The sequence below is a fragment of the Passer montanus genome, unplaced genomic scaffold (genome assembly GCF_014805655.1).
Source record: "Passer montanus isolate IOZ18808 unplaced genomic scaffold, ASM1480565v1 scaffold157, whole genome shotgun sequence".
Lineage (NCBI taxonomy): Eukaryota > Metazoa > Chordata > Aves > Passeriformes > Passeridae > Passer > Passer montanus.
In genome coordinates, this window is record NW_024362827.1 from 281,310 (window position 1) to 302,044 (window position 20,735).

Consider the following 20,735-nt stretch of genomic DNA (forward strand, 5'->3'; position numbering starts at 1 on the left):
CCGGTTATCCCTATGGAATTGTTTGGGACAGGGGGTGACAGCTCCATCCCAATCCCGGTTATCCCTATGGAATTGTTTGGGACAGGGGGTGACAGCTCCATCCCAATCCCTGTGATCCCGATGGAATTGTTTGGGACAGGGGGTGACAGCTCCATCCCAATCCCACCCTGTTGTCCCTCTGGAACTGAGGGATGCAAACCCAACCCTTCGGGCTCACAGTGGGTGACTTTGCCAGTCCCACCCCAGCCCTGGGATGGGACAATCCCTTCCCAACCCCGGGAGAACCATCCTGCTCCCCCCTGCCACTGGAGCCATCCCGCAGGGGAAGGAGAAGGCACCAAACTTCAGGAGGAGGAAGAGCTGGGAAGCTCCGAGGAGCTGGAAATGTTTACATGGACAGGAGCAAAGCTTCCGTGGTTGTTTTGTGGGGACCTGGAAAGCCCCGCCTGGATAAGCTATCGATCCCTAATCCCACCTTCCCCTCCTCTTTCCCCCTCTCCTTTGCTTCCTTCAGTGTCTGGGAATGGCTGCAGAAACCTTCCCTTGCTTCCACACCGCATTCCTCAGAGGTTCAGCTTCGTGGCAGCACAAAAAATCCTTCAAAATATTCGTTTTTCCATGGGGGAAAGTGCCAAAATTCCTTGAAAATCAGGATTTGGGGCTTGGAATTCATGGGGTTGTCGTGGCAGTTTTAAATCGGGCTGAGTTTGCACAGGAATATTTTTAAAAATGAGGATTTTCCAGCTTTTTTTTTCAAGCTGGGTGGGAAGAAAGATCCTTCCTTCTTCCCCTCACTTTCACTCCAGGGCTGGAATTTGGTTGGAAAGAATAAAAAAAAAATGGGGATAGGGGAGAGGGGGATCCTGGGCAAGGTTGTCTTTCCCAAATTCCTGGAAATCCCAGTTTGCTTCCTGCATTTGTGGGGTGGAATTGGGCTGGTCTGGAGCAGGAGCTGCCCCTGGGTGGCTCCAGGGGGAACTGAGGAGTTGGGAATTCCTTGGCTGAAATTCCAGCTGGGCCTGGCCCACGATGGCTCCAGTGGGAATCTTTTCCTTTCTTTGTGCAATAAAATGGATTCAGGAGCTTTTTATGGAGGAAAAAAGAAAAAAAAAAGAGAAAAAAAGCTTTTTTTGTTTCTTTTCTGCATCCGGGGGGGATGTGCTGGAATTCCCAGTGGGATGGGGATGGATCCAACTCCTCCTGCCATTCCAGAGTGGGGATTTTATGGATTTAGCCTCTCCTGCCATTCCAGAGTGGATTTTTTATGGATCCAGCTCTTGTTTTGGCATTCCAGACTGGAGTTTTTGTGGATTTATCCTCTCCTGCCATTCCAGAGTGGGGATTTTATGGATCCAGTCCCTGCTCTGCCATTCCCTGAGTGGATTTGGATGGATCCAATCCCTGTGCTTGAATTCCAGAGTGGTTTTTTATGGATCCAACCTCTCCTGGCATTCCCAGAGTGGTTTTTTATGGATCCAACCTCTCCTGGCATTCCCAGAGTGGATTTTTATGGATCCAATCCCTGCTCTGCCATTCCACAGTGGATTTGTGTAGATCCTCTGCAAAAGTGGGAATGGCCTTGGGAAAAACCTTTGGAAAAGTGAGAATGATCCTTGGGGAAAACTCCTGGAAAAACGAGAATGGCCCTGAGGAAAAAAACCTGTGGAAAAGTGGGAATGATCCTCAGGAAAATCTCTGGAAAAACGGGAATGGCTCTGAGGGATGGATCCAGCTTTTCCTGCCATTCCCAGAGTGGATTTTTATGGATCCAATCCCTGCTCTGCCATTCCACAGTGGATTTGTGTAGATCCTCTGCAAAAGTGGGAATGGCCTTGGGAAAAACCTTTGGAAAAGTGAGAATGATCCTTGGGGAAAACTCCTGGAAAAACGAGAATGGCCCTGAGGAAAAAAACCTGTGGAAAAGTGGGAATGATCCTCAGGAAAATCTCTGGAAAAACGGGAATGGCTCTGAGGAAAAAAAGCTCTGGGAATTCGGGAATGGCCGCGGGCTGGCGCCGAGGAGCGGGGAGGGGAGGGGAGGGGAGGGGAGGGGCTGTGCCCGCGGCCCCGCCCCGGCCCCTGCCGGGCTTTGGGAATTTCCCTGTGGAATTTTGGGATTTCGGGGTGCGATGTGGGAATCTCCAGGGTGGCCCAAGGTTATTTTCTGTGCCTGCCTGGAGTTGGTGTTGGGGGATTCCACAGGTTTTTATGACTCAAGTCAGGGTTTATTTTATTTTATTTTATTTTATTTTATTTTATTTTATTTTATTTATTTATTTTTTTATTTATTTTATTTATTTTATTTTACTTTATTTTCCCTCTGGTTCTATTATTTTTAATTTTTCAATTTTAATTTATTTTTAAATATTTTGTTATATATATTTTTAGTATTTTATGGTTTATATTTTATTTTCTATTTTTTAATTTTTATATTTTTAAATTTTTATTTTATTTCCTTTTCTTTCCATTTATTTTATTTTTCCTTTTCTTTGCTTTTATTTTTTCTTTCCTTTTTTCCAAAAGCAGCCACTCCTTTCCAGTAGAAATCCAGGCAATACCGGCAAGGGCCCAGCCTCCCCGCGGTGTTTTAGTTAATTATTAGAATAAGAATTATTTTAATTAATTTAATTATTGGTGCTACATTATTACCGCTCCCCCTTCCCGGAACCTTCCTGCTCGGCCGCGGGGCCCACCCGGCCCCTTCCTCGCGCCGCGCAGGGGCTGCCCGCCGCGCTGCCTGCTCGCCGCCGCGCATTCCCGGCCCCGCCGCCGCCTCGGGAGAATGGGAGCGGGAACCGGAGGGGGGATGGAAACGGGAATGGGAACGGGAATGGGAGCGGGGCGCTGCGGGAGTGGCAGCGGGGAGGGAAGGAGGCCCGGCGGGGGCGGGACGGCGGCGCCTCGAGCCTGGAGCCGCTCGGAGCGAGCGGAGCGGGGCAGGCGCGGCCGGGAACGGGAGCGGGAATAGGAACGGGAGCGGGAGCGGGGCTGGGCTGGAGCCGGGAGCGGCGGCACCGGGGGCGGTTCCGGGGGCGGTTCCGGGGGCGGTCCCGGGGCCGGGCCGGGCGGGCTCTCGGCGCCGTCGCTCAGCGCCGCTCTCCCGTTCCCCGCAGAGTCCTTCGGCCAGAACTACCCCGAGGTAACGGCACCGAGCGTCACCGCGTGTCACCGGGTGTCACCGGGTGTCACCGCGTGTCACCGCGTGTCACCACGTGTCACCGCGTGTCACCAGGTGTCACCGGGATGGGTCCTGCCCGGACACCGTCCCTGCGCTGTCCCCACACTGCCCACAGTGTCCCCACGCTGCTGCGCTGTCCTGGGGCTGTCCCCACGCTGTCCCCACACTATGCCAGTGGTGTCCCCCCACTGTCCCTGCACTGTCCCCAAACTGTCCCCACGCTGTTCCCACACTGCCTGTGCTCTCCTCACTGTCCCTGTGCTGTGTCCTGCACTGTCCCCACTCTCCAGGCTGTCCCCACACTGTCCTGTGACGTCCCCACACTGTCCCTCACACTGTCCTGCACTGTCCCCCCACTCCTCGCACTGTCCATACGCTGTCCCCATTGTCCCCACAGTGTCTCGATGGTGTCCCCACACTGCCCACACTGTCCCTGCACTGTTGCAGTGGTGTCCCAGTGTCCCCACTGTCCCTGGAAGTGTCCCCGCTGTCCCTGGAAGTGTCCCCATTGTCCCCGCTGTGTCCCCAGTGTCCCCTGTCCCCGCAGGAGGCCGATGGCACTCTGGACTGCATCAGCATGGCGCTGACGTGCACCTTCAACCGCTGGGGCACGCTGCTGGCCCTGTGTCCCCCACTGTCCCCGGAGGTGTCCCCATACTGTCCTTGCTGTGTCCTGGTGGGTCCCCGCTGTCCCCACTGTGTCCCCAGTGTCCCTGCTGTGTCCCAGTGGGTCCCTGCTGTCCCTGCTGTGTCCCCAGTGTCCCACTGTCCCTGGTGGTGTCCCCGCTGTCCCCGCTGTGTCCCCAGTGTCCCCGCTGTGTCCCCAGTGTCCCCTGTCCCCGCAGGAGGCCGATGGCACTCTGGACTGCATCAGCATGGCGCTGACGTGCACCTTCAACCGCTGGGGCACGCTGCTGGCCGTGGGCTGCAACGACGGCCGCATCGTCATCTGGGACTTCCTGACGCGCGGCATCGCCAAGATCATCAGCGCCCACATCCACCCGGTGTGCTCCCTCTGGTGAGCGTGGCATTCCCGAAATCCCAAAAATCCTGAAATCCCAAAACCCCACATCCACCCGGTGTGCTCCCTCTGGTGAGCACGGCGTTCCCGAAATCCTGAAATCCCAAAGTCCTGAAATCCCAAAATCCTGAAATCCCACAATCCCACATCCACCCCGTCTGCTCCCTCTGGTGAGTGCAGCATTCCCAAAATCCCAGCATTCCCAAAATCCCACACCCACCCGGTGTGCTCCCTGTGGTGAGCAGAGCCTGGGAACTGCAGGAATCCCCAGGGAATCTGCTGGAATCCCCATGGAAACCCCAGGGAGTCCCCTTGGAATCTCCATGGAATCCCCAGCTCCTTTCCCCCTGCTCTTAAGGAATAACTCTGTTGGGAATTCCCTGAGCTCCTTTTTCCCCTGCCCTTAAGGAATAACATTTTTGGGAATTCCCTGAGCCCCTTCCCCCTGCCCCTAAGGAATTAGGAATTCCCTGAGCCCTTCCCCCTGCCCCTAAGGAATAACACCTCTGGGAATTCCCTGAGCCCTTCCCCCTGCCCCTAAGGAATAACATTTTTGGGAATTCCCTGAGCCCTTCCCCTAAGGAATAACACCTCTGGGCGTTGCCCCCCTTGCGCAGCTGGAGCCGGGACGGGCACAAGCTGGTCAGCGCCTCCACGGATAACATCGTGTCCCAGTGGGATGTGCTGTCCGGGGACTGCGACCAGCGCTTCCGCTTCCCCTCGCCCATCCTCAAGGTCCAGTACCACCCCCGGGACCAGTAAGTGCCCTGCGAGGGGACTGGGATGCTCCCAGCGGGGGGGAGCCGCTGCTCCTGGGGTGTTCCTACGTTTTCCAAGTGGAATTGGAAATCCCAGTTGGAAGTTGTTGTGTTGGGGTCGGGTTTTTGGGAGGGAGCTCTTGGGAGTCAGTGTGGGAATTTCAAATCCTTGGGTTTGAAATTGCTGCACAAACTCAGAGAAGGAAAGGAAATTAAGTAGATTTGAACTTCACATGGTTTTGCTAAGTACTGAAGACAATAAAAATAGAAATAGCCTGCATTCCTTGATCCAGCTCAGTTGCTGGAATTCCTTCTCTGAGATCTCCTGAATTCCTCAATCCAGCTCAATGCTGTTTTTGCTGGAAATCCTTTTCCAAGGTTTCCTGAATTCCTCAGTCCAGCTCGATTTTTTTTTTTTTTCCTGGGAATCCTTTTCTCTTTGATCCACCTTCATGCTTTTGTAGCTCTAACCATGGAAACCCTCCCCAAGATCTCCTGGATTCCTCGATCCAGTTCAACGTTTTTTAGCTCTAACCATGGAAACCCTTCTCAAGATCTGAACTCCTAATCCCGTTCAATGTTTTGTAACTCTAACCATGGAAATCCTTCCCAAGATCTGAATTCCTAATCCAGTTCAATGTTTTTTAGCTCTAATGATGGAAACCCTTCCCAAGATCTCCTGAATTCCCCAATCCAGCTTGGTGTTTTTTTGCTCTAACCATGGAAACCCTCCCCAAGATCTGAATTCCTTGATCCACCTCCATGTTTTTTAGCTGTAACAACAGAAACCCTCCCCAGGATCTGAATTCCTCGATCCACCTTGATTTGTTTTGCTCTAACCATGGAAACCCCTCCCAAGATCTGAATTCCTCAATCCACCTCGATGTTTTTTAGCTCTAATGATGGAAACCCTCCCCAAGATCTGAATTCCTCAATCCACCTCCATGTTTTTTAGCTCTAACCATGGAAACCCCTCCCAAGATCTGAATTCCTCGATCCAGTTCAATGTTTTTTGGCTCTAACCATGGAAACCCCTCCCAAGATCTGAATTCCTTGATCCATCTCAATGTTTTTTAGCTCTAACCATGGAAACCCCTCCCCAAGATCTGAATTCCTCAATCCACCTCGATTAGTTTTGCTCTAACCATGGAAACCCCTCCCCAAGATCTGAATTCCTCAATCCAGTTCAAAGTTTTTTAGCTCTAACCATGGAAAGCCTCCCCAAGATCTGAATTCCTCAATCCACCTCCATGTTTTTTAGCTCTAACCATGGAAACCCCTCCCAAGATCTGAATTCCTCGACCCACCTCGATGTTTTTTGTCTCTAACCACGGACGCCCTCCCCGAGGGCAGGAGTCCCCACCTTGGCCTGTGTTGCAGGAACAGGGTGCTGGTGTGTCCCATGAAGTCTGCCCCGGTGATGCTCACCCTGTCCGACTCCAAGCACGTGGTGCTGCCCGTGGACGACGACTCCGACCTCAACGTGGTGGCCTCGTTTGACCGCCGTGGGGAATACATCTACACCGGCAACGCCAAGGGCAAGGTCAGCCCCTCCCTGCCCGGGCACTGGGCAGCCCTGGCTGCCCCTGGGCACAGCCAGGCTGGGCAGCGCTGGGAATTCCCCGTGGGAAGGGGGGTCGGGCTTTGGAAGTGCCATGGGGGCTTTGGGGTCTGCATCTCTGGAGGTGGCACTGGGTGCTCCGGGTGGGGATTGGGCACCTCGATGGGTGAGGGGCACGGGGAGGGGGTTTGGGGAGCAGGGAGGGGCGCGGGGTACAGGGAGGGGTTTGGGGAGCAGGGAGGGGTTTGGGGAGCAGTGAGTGGCACGGGGAAGGTTTTGGGGAGCAGGGAGAGACGCAGAGAAGGGTTGGGGAGCAGTGAGCGGCACAGGGAGGGGTTTGGGGAGCAGGAATGGCTTTGGGGAGCAATGAGGGGCACAGAGATGGATTTAGGGAGCAGTGAGGGGTTTGGGGAGCAGTGAGGGGCACAGGGATGGGTTTGGGAGCAGTGAGGGGCACAGGGATGGGTTTGGGGTGCACTGGGGCACAGGGAGGGGTTTGGAGAACAGGTAAGGGGCATAGGAATAGATTTGGGGAAAAGGAGGTACAGGGATGGGTTTGGGGAGCAGGAATAGATTTCTGGAACAGAGAGTTCGGGATGGGTTTGGGAACAGGAATGGTTTTGGAGAACAGGTGAGGGGCACAGGGAGGGGTTTTGGGGAACAGGAATAGATTTGGGGGAAAGGTGAGTGGCACAGGGATGGGTTTGGGGAACAAGAATAGATTTAGGGAACAGGTGAGGAGCATAGGGATGAGTTTGGGGAACAGGTGAGGGGCACAGGGAGGGGTTTGAGGAGCAGTGAGGGGCACGGGGAGGGATTTAGGCAACAGGAATGGATTTGGGGCACAGGGATGAGTTTGGGAACAGGAATAGATCTGGGAACAGGTGAGGGGTACAGGGATGGGTTTGAGGAACAGGGACAGGCACAGGGATGGCTTTGGGAAGAGGTGAGGGGCACAGGGATCAGTTTGGGGAACAGGTGAGGTGCACAGGAAGGGGTTTGGGGAACAGGGACAGGCACAGGGATGGCTTTGGGTGTAGACAGGTGCAGAGATGGCTGCTGGGTTTGGGGAGCAGATGAAGGATTGCTTGAGGATCCTGGAGGGGTTTTCCAGCCTCAGGGGGTTTGGGATCTTTGTCTGACTCTGTTTTTGACACGTTTTTGGGATGTTTTCCCGGCGTTTCTGTCTCAGCAGCTCCTGCAGTGTCCCCGGGTGGGCTCCCAGGGTTCTGTTTCAGGTGAAGCCACTGATTGTTCTCTGTCTGCTCAATCTTCAGATCTTGGTCTTAAAAACAGACACTCAGGATCTTGTTGCTTCCTTCAGAGTGACCACAGGGACCAGCAACACCACGGCCATTAAATCCATCGAGTTCGCCCGCAAAGGGAGGTGAGCGCCCCGGGGGATCCCAAAACTGCAGAGCTCCTCAACCCCCCAGTTCTTGCACAGGCCAGGATTTGTGATTGATTGATTGATGGATCGATGGGTTTTTCATTGATTTCCCCCCGTTTTGCTGCAGCTGCTTCCTGATCAACACGGCCGACCGGATCATCCGCGTGTACGACGGGCGGGAGATCCTGACCTGCGGCCGCGACGGCGAGCCCGAGCCCATGCAGAAACTGCAGGACCTGGTCAACAGGTGGGACAGCGGGGACAGCTGGGGACAGGGCCTGGGGACAGCTGGGGACAGCTGGGGACAGGGCCTGGGGACAGCTGAGACAGCTGGGGACAGCTGGGGACAGGGCCTGGGGACAGCTGGGGACAGGGCCTGGAGACAGCTGGGGACAGCTGGGACAGCTGGGACAGCTGGGGCCAGGGCCTGGGGACAGCTGGGGACAGGGCCTGGAGACAGCTGGGGACAGCTGGGACAGCTGGGACAGCTGGGGCCAGGGCCTGGGGACAGCTGGGGACAGGGCCTGGAGACAGCTGGGGACAGCTGGGACAGCTGGGACAGCTGGGGCCAGGGCCTGGGGACAGCTGGGGACAGGGCCTGGAGACAGCTGGGGACAGCTGGGACAGCTGGGACAGCTGGGGCCAGGGCCTGGGGACAGCTGGGGACAGGGCCTGGAGACAGCTGGGGACAGCTGGGACAGCTGGGACAGCTGGGGCCAGGGCCTGGGGACAGCTGGGGACAGCCTGGGACAGGGCAGGACCTGGTCAACAGGTGGGACAGCCTGGGGAGGGTGGGAACAGCCTGGGGACAGCCTATGCATAGCCGGGGCACAGCCTGGGGACAGGGGACAGGGCCTGGGGAGAGGTGGGGCCATGGCAGGGGTGTGGTGCACAGGGAGGGCTTTGGGGAAGAATCTGAAAAATATAAAAGCTAAAACTTAAAATGTAAAGGTTAAATATAAATAATAAAAAACCTCAAACAAACAACAACAACAACACCAAACAAACATAAAAAAAAACCACAAAAAAACCACCCTTAAATATAAAAGCAGCCCAGAATCTGAAAACCATACAAGCTAAAGTTGAGCCATCCCTCCCCTGTCTCCCTGGCCGCAGGACCCCCTGGAAGAAGTGCTGCTTCTCGGGGGATGGACATAAAGCTTAAATATAAATAATATGATGATGATAATAATGATAATAATGATAATGATAATAATAGTAATAATAATAATAATAATCTTAAACATAAAAGCAGCCCAGAATCTGAAAACCATACAAGCTAAAGTTGAGCCATCCCTCCCCTGTCTCCCTGGCCGCAGGACCCCCTGGAAGAAGTGCTGCTTCTCGGGGGATGGACATAAAGCTTAAATATAAATAATATGATGATGATAATAATGATAATAATGATAATGATAATAATAGTAATAATAATAATAATAATCTTAAACATAAAAGCAGCCCAGAATCTGAAAACCATAGAAGCTAACCCCGAGCCATCCCATTCCTGTCTCCCTGGCTGCAGGACCCCCTGGAAGAAGTGCTGTTTATTGGAGGATGAACATAAAGCTTAAATATAAATAATATGATGATAATAATGATAATAATAATAATAATAATAATCTTACACATAAAAGCAGCCCAGAATCTGAAAACCATAAAAGCTAAAGCTGAGCCATCCCTGCCCTGTCTCCCTGGCCGCAGGACCCCCTGGAAGAAGTGCTGCTTCTCGGGGGACGGCGAGTACATCGTGGCGGGCTCGGCGCGGCAGCACGCGCTCTACATCTGGGAGAAGAGCATCGGCAACCTGGTGAAGATCCTGCACGGCACCCGCGGCGAGCTGCTCCTGGACGTGGCAGTGAGGAGCCCCCCAGCCCCTGGGCGTCCTTGGGGTTTGGGAATGGGCTGTGGCACTCGCTAATGTTTGCTAATGAAGGGTTCCTTGTTGGTTTTTGTCCCCTCGCCTGCTGATTGCAGTGGCACCCGGTGCGGCCCATCATCGCCTCCATCTCCAGCGGGGTGGTGTCCATATGGGCTCAGAACCAAGTGGTGAGTCTGCCTTTGGGGTCATTCCCTTGGGAATAGGGGCTGCTTCCATCGCTGGAGGGGTCCCAGGCCGGGTTGGAGCAGCCTGGGATGGGGAGAAGTGTGGAGCTGCTGATCCCACACAAACCAGTCCGGGATTTCCATACGGGCTCAGAACTGAGTGGTGAGCCAGGGTTTGGGGTCATTCCCTTGGGAATAGGGTCTGGAACAGGCTGGTTCCATCCCTGGAAGTGTCCTAGGCTGGGTTGGAGCAGCCTGGGATGGGGAGAAGTGTGGAGCTGCTGATCCCACACAAACCAGTCCGGGATTTCCATACGGGCTCAGAACTGAGTGGTGAGCCAGGGTTTGGGGTTATTCCCTTGGGAACAGGGTCTGGAACAAGCTTGTCCAGGGAAATTTTGACTATTCCATCCCTGGGAGTGTCCCAGGCCGGGTTGGAGCAGCCTGGGATAGGGAGAAGTGTGGAGCTGCTGATCCCTTCCAATCCAAAGCAGTCCAGGATTTCATGGGCTCAGAACTGAGTGCTGAGCCAGGGTTTGGGGTTATTCCTCTGGGAATAGGGTCTGGAACAGGCTGGTTCCATCGCTGGAAGGGTCCCAGGCCGGGTTGGAGCAGCCTGGGATGGGGAGAAGTGTAGAGCTGCTGATCCCACACAAACCAGTCCTGGATTTCATGGGCTCAGAACTGAGTGGTGAGCCAGGGTTTGGGGTCATTCCTCTGGGAATAGGGTCTGGAACAGGCTGGTTCCATCGCTGGAAGGGTCCCAGGCCGGGTTGGAGCAGCCTGGGATGGGGAGAAGTGTGGAGCTGCTGATCCCACACAAACCAGTCCGGGATTTCCATACGGGCTCAGAACTGAGTGGTGAGCCAGGGTTTGGGGTCATTCCGTGGGAACAGGGTCTGGAACAGGCTTGTCCAGGGAAATTCTGGCTGTTCCATCCTTGGTGTCCTAGGCCAGGATGGAGCAACCTGGAGGAGAAGTGTGGAGCTGCTGATCCCTTCCAACCCAAACCATTCCAGGATTTCCTGGGCTGCTTTGGGTGGGATATTGGGAATAAATCCCTCCCTGGGAGGGGCTGGGATGGTCCAGGATTTCATGGGCTCAGAACCGAGTGCTGAGCCAGGGTTTGGGGTCATTCCCTTGGGAACAGGGTCTGGAACAGGCTTGTGCAGGGAAATTCTGGCTGTTCCATCCCTGGAAGTGTCCCAGGTGAGGCTGGAGCAATCTGGGATGGGGAGAAGTGTGGAGCTGCTGATCCCTTCCCACCCAAACCATTCCAGGATTTCCTGGGCTGCTTTGGGTGGGATATTGGGAATAAATCCCTCCCTGGGAGGGGCTGGATGGAATTCCCAGAGGAGCTGTGGCTGCTCCATCCCTGGGAGTGTCCCAGGCCAGGCTGGACAGTGGATCAGATGGGTAAAAAAATGGGTAAAAAGGGTAAAAAGGCACCCTGGGGTAGTGGGAGGTGTCCCTGCCCAGGGAATGGGGTGGGATTTAAGCTCCCTTTCCACCCCATCCCATCTGCAATTCCAGAATTCCCTGTATAATCAATTTTTGTGTGTTGAAATCCTTGATGAATTCCCATTCCAACTCATTTTGTGCTTCATTTTGAGTTGTGACTTTGAGCTCAGAACTCCAGCTCAGCTTTGGATTCATCCTTAAGCTCCATCCCAGGGACATTTTCCATGGAATTGTCCCCCTTAATTCCAGGAGTGATCCAGGTGGATGGGGATTCCTTGATTTTTTTAATGCTTTTGTGGGATTTTCCTCAATTTTTGCTGCTTTGATGGGATTTTCCTTGATTTTTTGCTGCTTTTATGGAATTTTCCTCGATTTTTGCTGCTTTTTAATGGGATTTTCCTTGATTTTTTAATGTTTTATTGGATTTTCCTTGATTTCTTAATGCTTTTATTGGATTTCAACAAGATTGCACATCCACAAAATAATTCATTTTGGAAAAACCCTCCCAGATCCCCAATTCCAGCCATTCCCACCTCCCTCCCTTGCCACATCCATCTTTTAACCCCTTCCAGGATTTAATTCCTCGAAATTCCAGGAATCCAAGGAATCCAGTGCTGTTTATTTCTATTAAAACTGATTTTTTATGATTTTTTTCAGGAAAACTGGAGCGCTTTTGCCCCTGATTTCAAGGAGCTGGATGAAAATGTGGAATATGAGGAGAGGGAATCAGAATTTGACATCGAGGATGAGGATAAGAGCGAGCCAGAGCAGACAGGTGCCCAAAAAATTCCCCAAAAATTCCCCAAAAAATTCCCCAAAAAATTCCCCAAAAAATTCCCCAAAAATTCCCCAAAAAATTCCCCAAAAAAATTCCCAAAAATTCCCAGGGAATTCCCAAACCTCCCTGGGATTCTCCCTGGCCACGTGGTGGTGCCCAAAATCCAGGAGAAAAAAAAATAAAAATCCTGGATTGTGAAAAATGATGAAAATGAGAATTATTCCTCATTAATGCTTCCTATTAAAGCACTTCCCATAATTTAATTAATTGGGTTCTAGCAGTGTTTGAATATTAATTATTTTAGGTTTGTTTTCTGCTTTAATGGGAAATATTTTAGATTTCTTTTGTGCTGTAATAAAATGTTTTAGATTTATTTTGTGCTTTAATTGGAATTATTTTAGGGCTTTTTTGTGCTCTCATAGGAAATATTTAAGTTTGTATTTTGCTTTTATAGGAAATATTTTAAGGGGTTTTTCTGCTTTAAAAGGAAATATTTTAGGTTTGTTTTGTGCTTTAATAGGAAATATTTTAGGCTATTGTGTTTCAAAAGGAAATATTTTCCTTTTTTTAGTGCTTTAATAAGAAATATTTTCAATTTGTTTTCTGCTTTAATATGAAAGCATTTTTTGGGTTTAATTTTAGGGTTTTTTGTGCTTTAATATGAGTTGCTTTAGGTCTGTTTTGTGTTTTATCAAAAATATTTTAGATTTGTTTTTTGCTTTTAATAGGAAGTATTTAAGTTTGCTTTGTGCTTTAATATGAATGATTTTAGGGTTTTTTTGCTTTTATAGAAAATATTTTAGAATTGTTTTATGCTTTAATACAAATTATTTTAGCTTCATTTTACTTTTATAGGAAACATTTTAGATTTGTTTTTTGCTTGAATGGGAAGTATTTAAGTTTGTGCTTTAATAGGAATTATTTTAGGTTTGTTTTGTGCTATAACAAGAAATATTTTAGATTTATTTTTGCTTTAATGGGAAACATTTAAGGTTTTTTTGTGCTTTAATATGAATTATTTTATCTTTTTATTTTACTTTTTTAGGAAACATTTTAGATTTGTTTTTTGCTTGAATGGGAAGTATTTAAGTTTGTGCTTTAATATGAATTATTTTAGGCTTGTTTTGTGCTATAATGAGAAATATTTTAGATTTCTTTTTGCTTTAATGGGAAATATTTAATTTTGTTTGGTGCTTTAATGTGAATTATCTTTTTTTTTACTTTTATAGGAAACATTTTAGATTTATTTTCCTTTTTTTAGTGCTTTAATAAGAAATATTTTCAATTTGTTTTCTGCTTTAATATGAAAGCATTTTTTGGGTTTAATTTTAGGGTTTTTTGTGCTTTAATATGAGTTGCTTTAGGTCTGTTTTGTGTTTTATCAAAAATATTTTAGATTTGTTTTTTGCTTTTAATAGGAAGTATTTAAGTTTGCTTTGTGCTTTAATATGAATGATTTTAGGGTTTTTTTGCTTTTATAGAAAATATTTTAGAATTGTTTTATGCTTTAATACAAATTATTTTAGGGTTTTTTTTTGCTTTTATGGGAAATATTTTATATTTATTTTTGCTTGAATGAGAAGTATTTAAGTTTGTGCTCTAATGTGAATTATTTTAGGCTTGTTTTGTACTATAATGAGAAATATTTTAGATTTCTTTTTGCTTTAATAGGAAATATTTAAGTTTATTTTGTGCTTTAATGTGAATTATTTTAGGCTTGTTTTGTACTATAATGAGAAATATTTTAGATTTCTTTTTGCTTTAAGAGGAAATATTTAATTTTGTTTTGTGCTTTAATGTGAATTATCTTTTTTTTTACTTTTATAGGAAACATTTTAGATTTCTTTTTGCTTTAATAGGAAATATTACATTTGTTTTGTGCTTTAATATGAATTATTTTAGGCTTGTTTTGTGCTATAATGAGAAATATTTTAGATTTCTTTTTGCTTTAAGAGGAAATATTACATTTGTTTTGTGCTTTAATGTGAATTATCTTTTTTTTTACTTTTATAGGAAACATTTTAGATTTCTTTTTGCTTTAATAGGAAATATTACATTTGTTTTGTGCTTTAATGTGAATTAGCTTTTTTTTTACTTTCATAGGAAACATTTTAGATTTCTTTTTGCTTTAATAGGAAATATTACATTTGTTTTGTGCTTTAATGTGAATTATTTTGGGCTCGTTTTGGGCCATAGCAGGAAATACTTTTGTGGGGTTTTGAGGTTTTTTCCTGCTGTACCAGGAGCTCTCCAGGTTATTCTTTGCAGCACCAGGAGCACTGCAGGCGTTCCCTGCCTTTAACTCCCGATTCCTGTCCCAGGTGCAGATGCTGCAGAGGATGAGGAGGTGGACGTGACCAGCGTGGATCCCATCGCCGCCTTCTGCAGCAGGTGCTGGGCCTGAGCTCCTTAATGAGCTCACTAATTAACGCTCCCGGAGCACAGAACGGGCACCACAACGCTCCCTTCAGAAATCACAGCGTTCCCTTTAAACATTCCCTTTAAACTCGTTAAGGGACACTAATTAACGCTCCCAGAGCACAGAACGGGCACCACAACGCTCCCTTTAGAAATCACATTCATAAACCACAAAATTCCCGTTACAAACCCCAACATTCCCTTTAAACATTCCCTTTAAACTCGTTAAGGGACACTAATTAACGCTCCCAGAGCACAGAACGGGCACCACAACGCTCCCTTCAGAAAACCCAACATTCCCTTTAAACGTTCCTGTTACAAAACCCAAAATTCCTGTTATAAACCCCAACATTCCCTTTAAACATTCCCTTTAAACTCGTTAAGGGACACTAATTAACCCTCCCAGAGCACAGAACAGGCACCACAACGCTCCCTTCAGAAAACACAACGTTCCCTTTAAACGTTTCTGTTACAAAACCCAAAATTCCCTTCATAAACCACAAAATTCCTGTTACAAACCCCGACATTCCCTTTAAACATTCCTGTTATAAAACCCAAAATTCCTGTTATAAACCCCAAAATTCCTGGTACAAACCCCAACATTCCCTTTAAACATTCCTGTTATAAAACCCAAAATTCCTGTTGTAAACCCCAACATTCTGTCTAAACGTTCCCTTTAAAAAATACAACATTCCCATTACAAAACCCAAAATTCCCGTCCCAAACCCCACCACCCCCACCCCAAACCCCATCCCAAAGCCCAAAATCCCCGTCCCACACCCCAAAATTCCTGTTCCAACCCCCAAAATCCCCATCCCTACACCCCAAAATCCCCATCCCAAACCCCACAAACTCCTATCCCAACTCCCAAAATTCCCATTCCAACACCCCCATCCCCTTCCCAAACCCCAAAATCCCCATCCCCACAACCCCAAAATTCCCATCCCAAACTCCCCCATCCCTGTCCCAAACCTCAAAATCCCCAAACCCCAAAATCCCCATCCCCACCCCCCAAAATCCCCATCCCCACGGGATCTGATCCCGAGGGGTTTGGGGTGTTGGGATCTGATCCTGAGGGGTTTGGGGTTTGATCCTGAGGGGTTTGGGGTTTGATCCTGAGGGGTTTGGGGTGTTGGGATCTGATCCCGAGGGGTTTGGGGGTTTCATCCCAAGGGGTTTGGGGTTTGATCCTGAGGGCTTTGGGGGACTGATCCTGAGGAGTTTGGGGTGTTGGGAGGGATTTCATCCTGGGGGTTTTGGGAGGGATCTGATCGGGATTTCAGGGTTTTAGGGCATTTGGGGGGATCTGATTCCGAGGGTTTTGGTAGGGATCCAATCCCAAGGGTTTTGGGGTGTTGGGAGGAATCTGATCCCAAGGGTTTTGGGAGGGATCCAGTTCCAAGGGTTTTGGGGTTTTGGGAGGGATCTGATCAGGATTTCAGAGTTTTAGGGCATTGAGAGAGATCTGATCCCAAGGGTTTTGGGGTGTTGGGAGGAATCTGATCCCAGGGGGTTTTGGGGTGTTGGGAGGGATCTGACCCCAGGGGGTTTTGGGGTGTTGGGAGGGATCTGATCGGGATTTCAGGGTTTTAGGGCATTTGGAGGGATCTGATTCCGAGGGTTTTGGGAGGGATCCAATCCCAGGGGTTTTGGGGTGTTACGAGGGACCTGATCCCAAGATTTCAGGGTTCACCTCCCCCCATTCCCCACCCCCCCAGAGGTGCACCCGCTGCTGGGCGTGAAGGGCGACGGTAAATCCAAGAAGAAGCAGGCGGGCAGGCCCAAAGGATCAAAAGGTAAAGACAAAGATTCTCCATTTAAACCGAAACTCTACAAAGGGGACAGAGGTGCTTTGCCTCTGGAAGCAGCGGCCAAGGGTAAAGTGCAGGCGGAGCTGGGCCAGCCCCTCCCAGGTAAGGACAGTGCCACCTCCCTGGTGGCCTTGCTTTGTCCCCCGTCCTTAGAGGTCTCTGTAGCATCCCCAAGTTCCTCCCTCCCCGCTCGGCTGCTGGCAAGGAGAGGCAAAATTGGAATTTTTTAGTGGGAAGTTGGAATGAAATTGAGTTCTGTGCGTGGGAAAATGGGGGGGGGGGTGATTTTTGTGTGCTGCACGTGGAGGGGTTTGTGGTCCTAAATTGAAATTATTTTAATTTATTTAATTATTTCCCTCGGTTCTGCAGAAATCAGGAAATATTTGGGTTGATTTTGGAGAAGTAATGAAGGATTCTGCAGTTTTGTGGATCCTCAGAGTCAGTCCTAAATTGAAATTATTTAAATTTATTTAATTATTTCCCTCGGCTCTGCAGAAATCAGGAAATATTTTGGTTGATTTTGGGGGAAAATGAAGGATTCTGCAGTTTTGTAGATGCTCAGAGCCAGTCCTAAATTCAAATTATTTTAATTTATTTAGATTCCAAACCCTAATTCCTTCAATTCCTTCCCTCAGCTCCTGCAGAAATTATGAAATACCTGGATTTTCACTGATTTTTTGGGGGAAAAAGCATCAAAAATGATTTATTGAGAAAAAAACCCTGGCAGAAAATCCAGGAGCTGCATTTCCTATTCCCAGCTGTGCTTTCCGGTTTAAACTCCAGTTTAATTCCAGTTTAATCCCAGTTTAAACTCCAGTTGAATTCCAGTTTAATCCCAGTTTAAACTCCAGTTGAATTCCAGTTTAATCCCAGTTTAAACTCCAGTTGAATTCCAGTTTAATCCCAGTTTAAACTCCAGTTGAATTCCAGTTTAATCCCAGTTTAAACTCCAGTGGCTGCACAGCAGGAGAAATTTGGGATTTTCCTCCTTCACAGCTGCTGCAAATAGGGAAAAATTCAGATTTTTTCCCTTTTTTTTGCCATATTTTGCTGCTGCCAGAGCAGGACACCTCTGCAGAGACCCAACCTGAGCCTCAAACATTTCCCATTCTCCAATTTCCTCCTTTTTTTTTGGGAAATTTCCTCCTTTTTTTGGGAAAAGCTCCTCCAGGCCCAGCACAGAGAGCACAATTTTGGCTGCAATGATGATTTTTTAAAATAGATTTTAATCCAGAACTCAACTTTGGGACACAACCCAGCTCCAAAGATGGATTTGATGGATCAAATTCTGCATTTCCTTGGTTCCAGCAGCTGCTGCTGTGGATTTTGGGAATTTAGGAATTGTTTTAATTCCTTTCATTTCCAGGAGTGATTTATTCCCTTTTTGCCTCCCCTTCCTGCTCAGCTCCTTGGTGTTGCTTGTCCTGATCCTTCTTTTTTTCCAGGAATGGGAATTTTGGATGGGAAAACCTTGGGAATGTTCTCTGGGAATGTTTCCACCTGGAAAAAAATCCAGGCTTGGAGCAGCCAGGAGCATCCTGGGCTTGGGTTTGGGTGGGATTTGCCTCTGGGGAGGGGAATTGTGGGGGATTTTCCAGGATTTTGGGGGATTTTCCAAGATTTTGATGGATTTTCCAAGATTTTGGGGGATTTTCCAGGATTTTGGGGGATTTTCCAAGATTTTGAGGGATTTTCCAGGATTTTGGGGGGTTTTCCAGGATTTTGGGGTGTTTTCCAAGATTTTGGGATGTTTTCAAGGATGGCGCCTGGATCCTCACAGGGCTGGCTTGCAGATGATTAATCTCATGTTAATTATTGCTTTCGTCGCTGCTAATTAATATAATTAACAACAGAAATGGGAAAGGATCGTGGCCTGGAAGGTGAAAATTGGGATTTCCAAGGAGAATTCCAATCCTTGGCTTCCAAACAGGGCAGGATCCTTGGATTTCCCAGGGATCTCAGAAAAACACTTCCGTTTTTAATCAACATTTAATTTCTAATTCCCATTTAATTTCCCATTTTTCCCCCCACATTTCCCCCTGCATTTCCCATTTTTTCCCCCATTCCCCACCCCCTGCTCCCCTGGGCTCTCTCCTCTCCCCCAGCCCCGGGCCACACGCTCATTCCCTCTCTGCTCTCCCGGAGCCGCACGCTCATTCCCTCTCTGCTCTCCCGGAGCCGCACGCTCGTTCCCCTCTCTGCTCTCCCGGAGCCCCGAGCCGCACGCTCATTCCCCTCTCTGCTCTCCCGGAGCCGCACGCTCATTCCCCTCTCTGCTCCCCGGGAGCCGCACGCTCATTCCCCTCTCTGCTCTCTCAGCAGGCGGAGCAATCTCAGAGCTGCTCTGAAGAATCCCCTCCCCTCCCTGCCTCCTTTCCTCTCTGGGCTCCCCAGCGTGGCAAGCGCTGCAGTTCCCAGGCAGGACTGGCACAGACTGAATTCCAAGGATTCAGGGAGAGATTTGGGGCAGGAATGACTGGAAGAGGGAGCAGCTCCACCCTCGGCACGGATCAGGCTGGCACCGAGCTCCAGCCGGGATTTTGGGGACAAATCCCTGTCCCAGAGTGACCTGAGCCCCTTCCCTGCCACTCCAGAGCCTTTTATCTCCCAAAAGCTCTCAGCATTCCCGGATGGAAGAGCAGCCCAGAGTGTGAGTTTGGATTCCTCACTGTCTCCTGCCAAGTCCCCTTTTCCAGCTGGGAATTCCCAACTCGCCGAGCCCGGCTTTTCCCAGGACAGAGCTGCTGATCCCAGCCAGATTTTCAGGAATTTCCAGTGGGATTGAGGAGCTGAGGCCCCTCTGGAATCTGCCTTGGTTTTGTGTTTGTTTTTCCCGCTCTGCCTGTGGCAGAAGGAGCAGCTTTAGATGAAAAAAGTCATTTTCCAATGTTTTTTTTTTCCCCCCAAAGCTCTGCTGGAGCTCCCTCCTGTCCTTTCCAGTGGTTTTGTTCCTTCTCTTCCCTGGGAAATTCTCCTCCAGGAATATCCAGGCTCCTCCTGGATAAATGAAAACCAATTTTCGTGTCAGAACTGAAGCAGAACTTCTCCAAAGGGTTTCTGTTTTTCCCACTTCTGGGTTAAAACAGAAGCTGGCAGCTCATTCCCAACTTTTATTCCTTCAGGATTTCCTGCAGGAATGGGAATGGCACTTTCCCCGTCCAGCACCTCTTACCCACACCAACATCCTGATCAAAGGAAATCTCATTCCTAAATCCATTTTTTCCCCCCAGACTTTGGAGTTTCATTGCTCTCATTTTGGAATTATTGGGGTTATCAGGAGCTATTTAAATTTCCTGGGTGTCCTGCAGGCATTAAAAGCAGGAAGGGAGTTGGAAAATGACGAATTTGCAGCCAAGAACTGAGCAGGTATAAAAATGAGGAGAGAGAAAACATTTGGAAATCAGAGGTTTTGAAATCTTTCAAAACTTGATGTTTTCATTCCCAGCTTTGGGGACATTTATGACCACGAGTGTAAAATTCCTTTTTTTTTTTTGGTTCTTTTTGCTTGTGGGGTGACTCTGCCTTGCCAAACCCACCCTGGCTGCTGGGCCTGACCCCCCAAATTAAAAATGCCCGGGCCAAGGTTCTGCAGGTGGGGTGAAAGCATTGAGCCCACCCCAAACTCAGCTTCCCTCTGTACAGTGTAAATGCCTTTGTTTATTCCCGTCCTTCTCTCATTTCCTGCTTTATTCCCATCCTTATTTCCTGGGCTCTTCCCATCTTTATTTTATTTCCTGATTATTCCCATCCTTATTTTATTTCCCAATTTTGTTTTCTTCCTTATTTTCTGTCCTGGTTATTCCCGTCTTTATTTTATTTCCTGCTTTATTCCCACCCTTATTTTATTGCCTGCTTTGTTCTCATTTTATTTCCTGGCTATTCCCATCCTTATTTTATTTTATTTTATTTCCTGCCTTATTCCCATCTCTATTTTATTTCTCACTTTGTTCCCATCTTTATTTTATTTCCTGCTTTGTTCCTCTCCTTATTTTATTTTATTTCCTGGTTATTCCCATGCTTATTTTATTTTATTTCCTGGTTATTCCCATTCTTATTTTATTTTATTTTATTTCCTGCTGTGTTCCCATCCTTATTTTCTTTCCTGCTTTATTCCCATCCTTATTTTCTTTCCCAGTTTGTTCCCATCCTTATTTTATTTCCTGGTTATTCCCACCCTTATTTTATTTCCTGTTTTTTCCCACCCTTATTTTATTTCCTGATTTATTCCCACCCTTATTTTATTCCCTGGTTTTGTACAATATTGGAGCAGCTCCTGCAGCGGTGGTGGTTCTGTGTTTGTAAATAAAGAGGTACCT

The 20,735-nt window shown here is 48.4% G+C and overlaps 1 protein-coding gene across 1 annotated transcript; it reads left to right on the forward strand.

Annotated features, from left to right (window-relative positions):
• Nucleotides 1–3,046: 3,046 nt before the first annotated feature.
• On the forward strand, nt 3,047–20,400 carry RBBP5 (RB binding protein 5, histone lysine methyltransferase complex subunit). The gene is made up of 12 exons (XM_039702577.1): nt 3,047–3,139; nt 4,024–4,196; nt 4,817–4,957; nt 6,338–6,500; nt 7,796–7,905; nt 8,036–8,155; nt 9,610–9,763; nt 9,883–9,954; nt 12,070–12,187; nt 14,512–14,581; nt 16,295–16,521; nt 18,742–20,400. Exons 2-12 carry the CDS (start codon nt 4,054–4,056, stop codon nt 18,765–18,767), a joined length of 1,344 nt encoding a protein of 447 aa, XP_039558511.1. The 5' UTR covers nt 3,047–3,139; nt 4,024–4,053; the 3' UTR covers nt 18,768–20,400.
• The last annotated feature ends 335 nt before the right edge of the window (nt 20,401–20,735 follow it).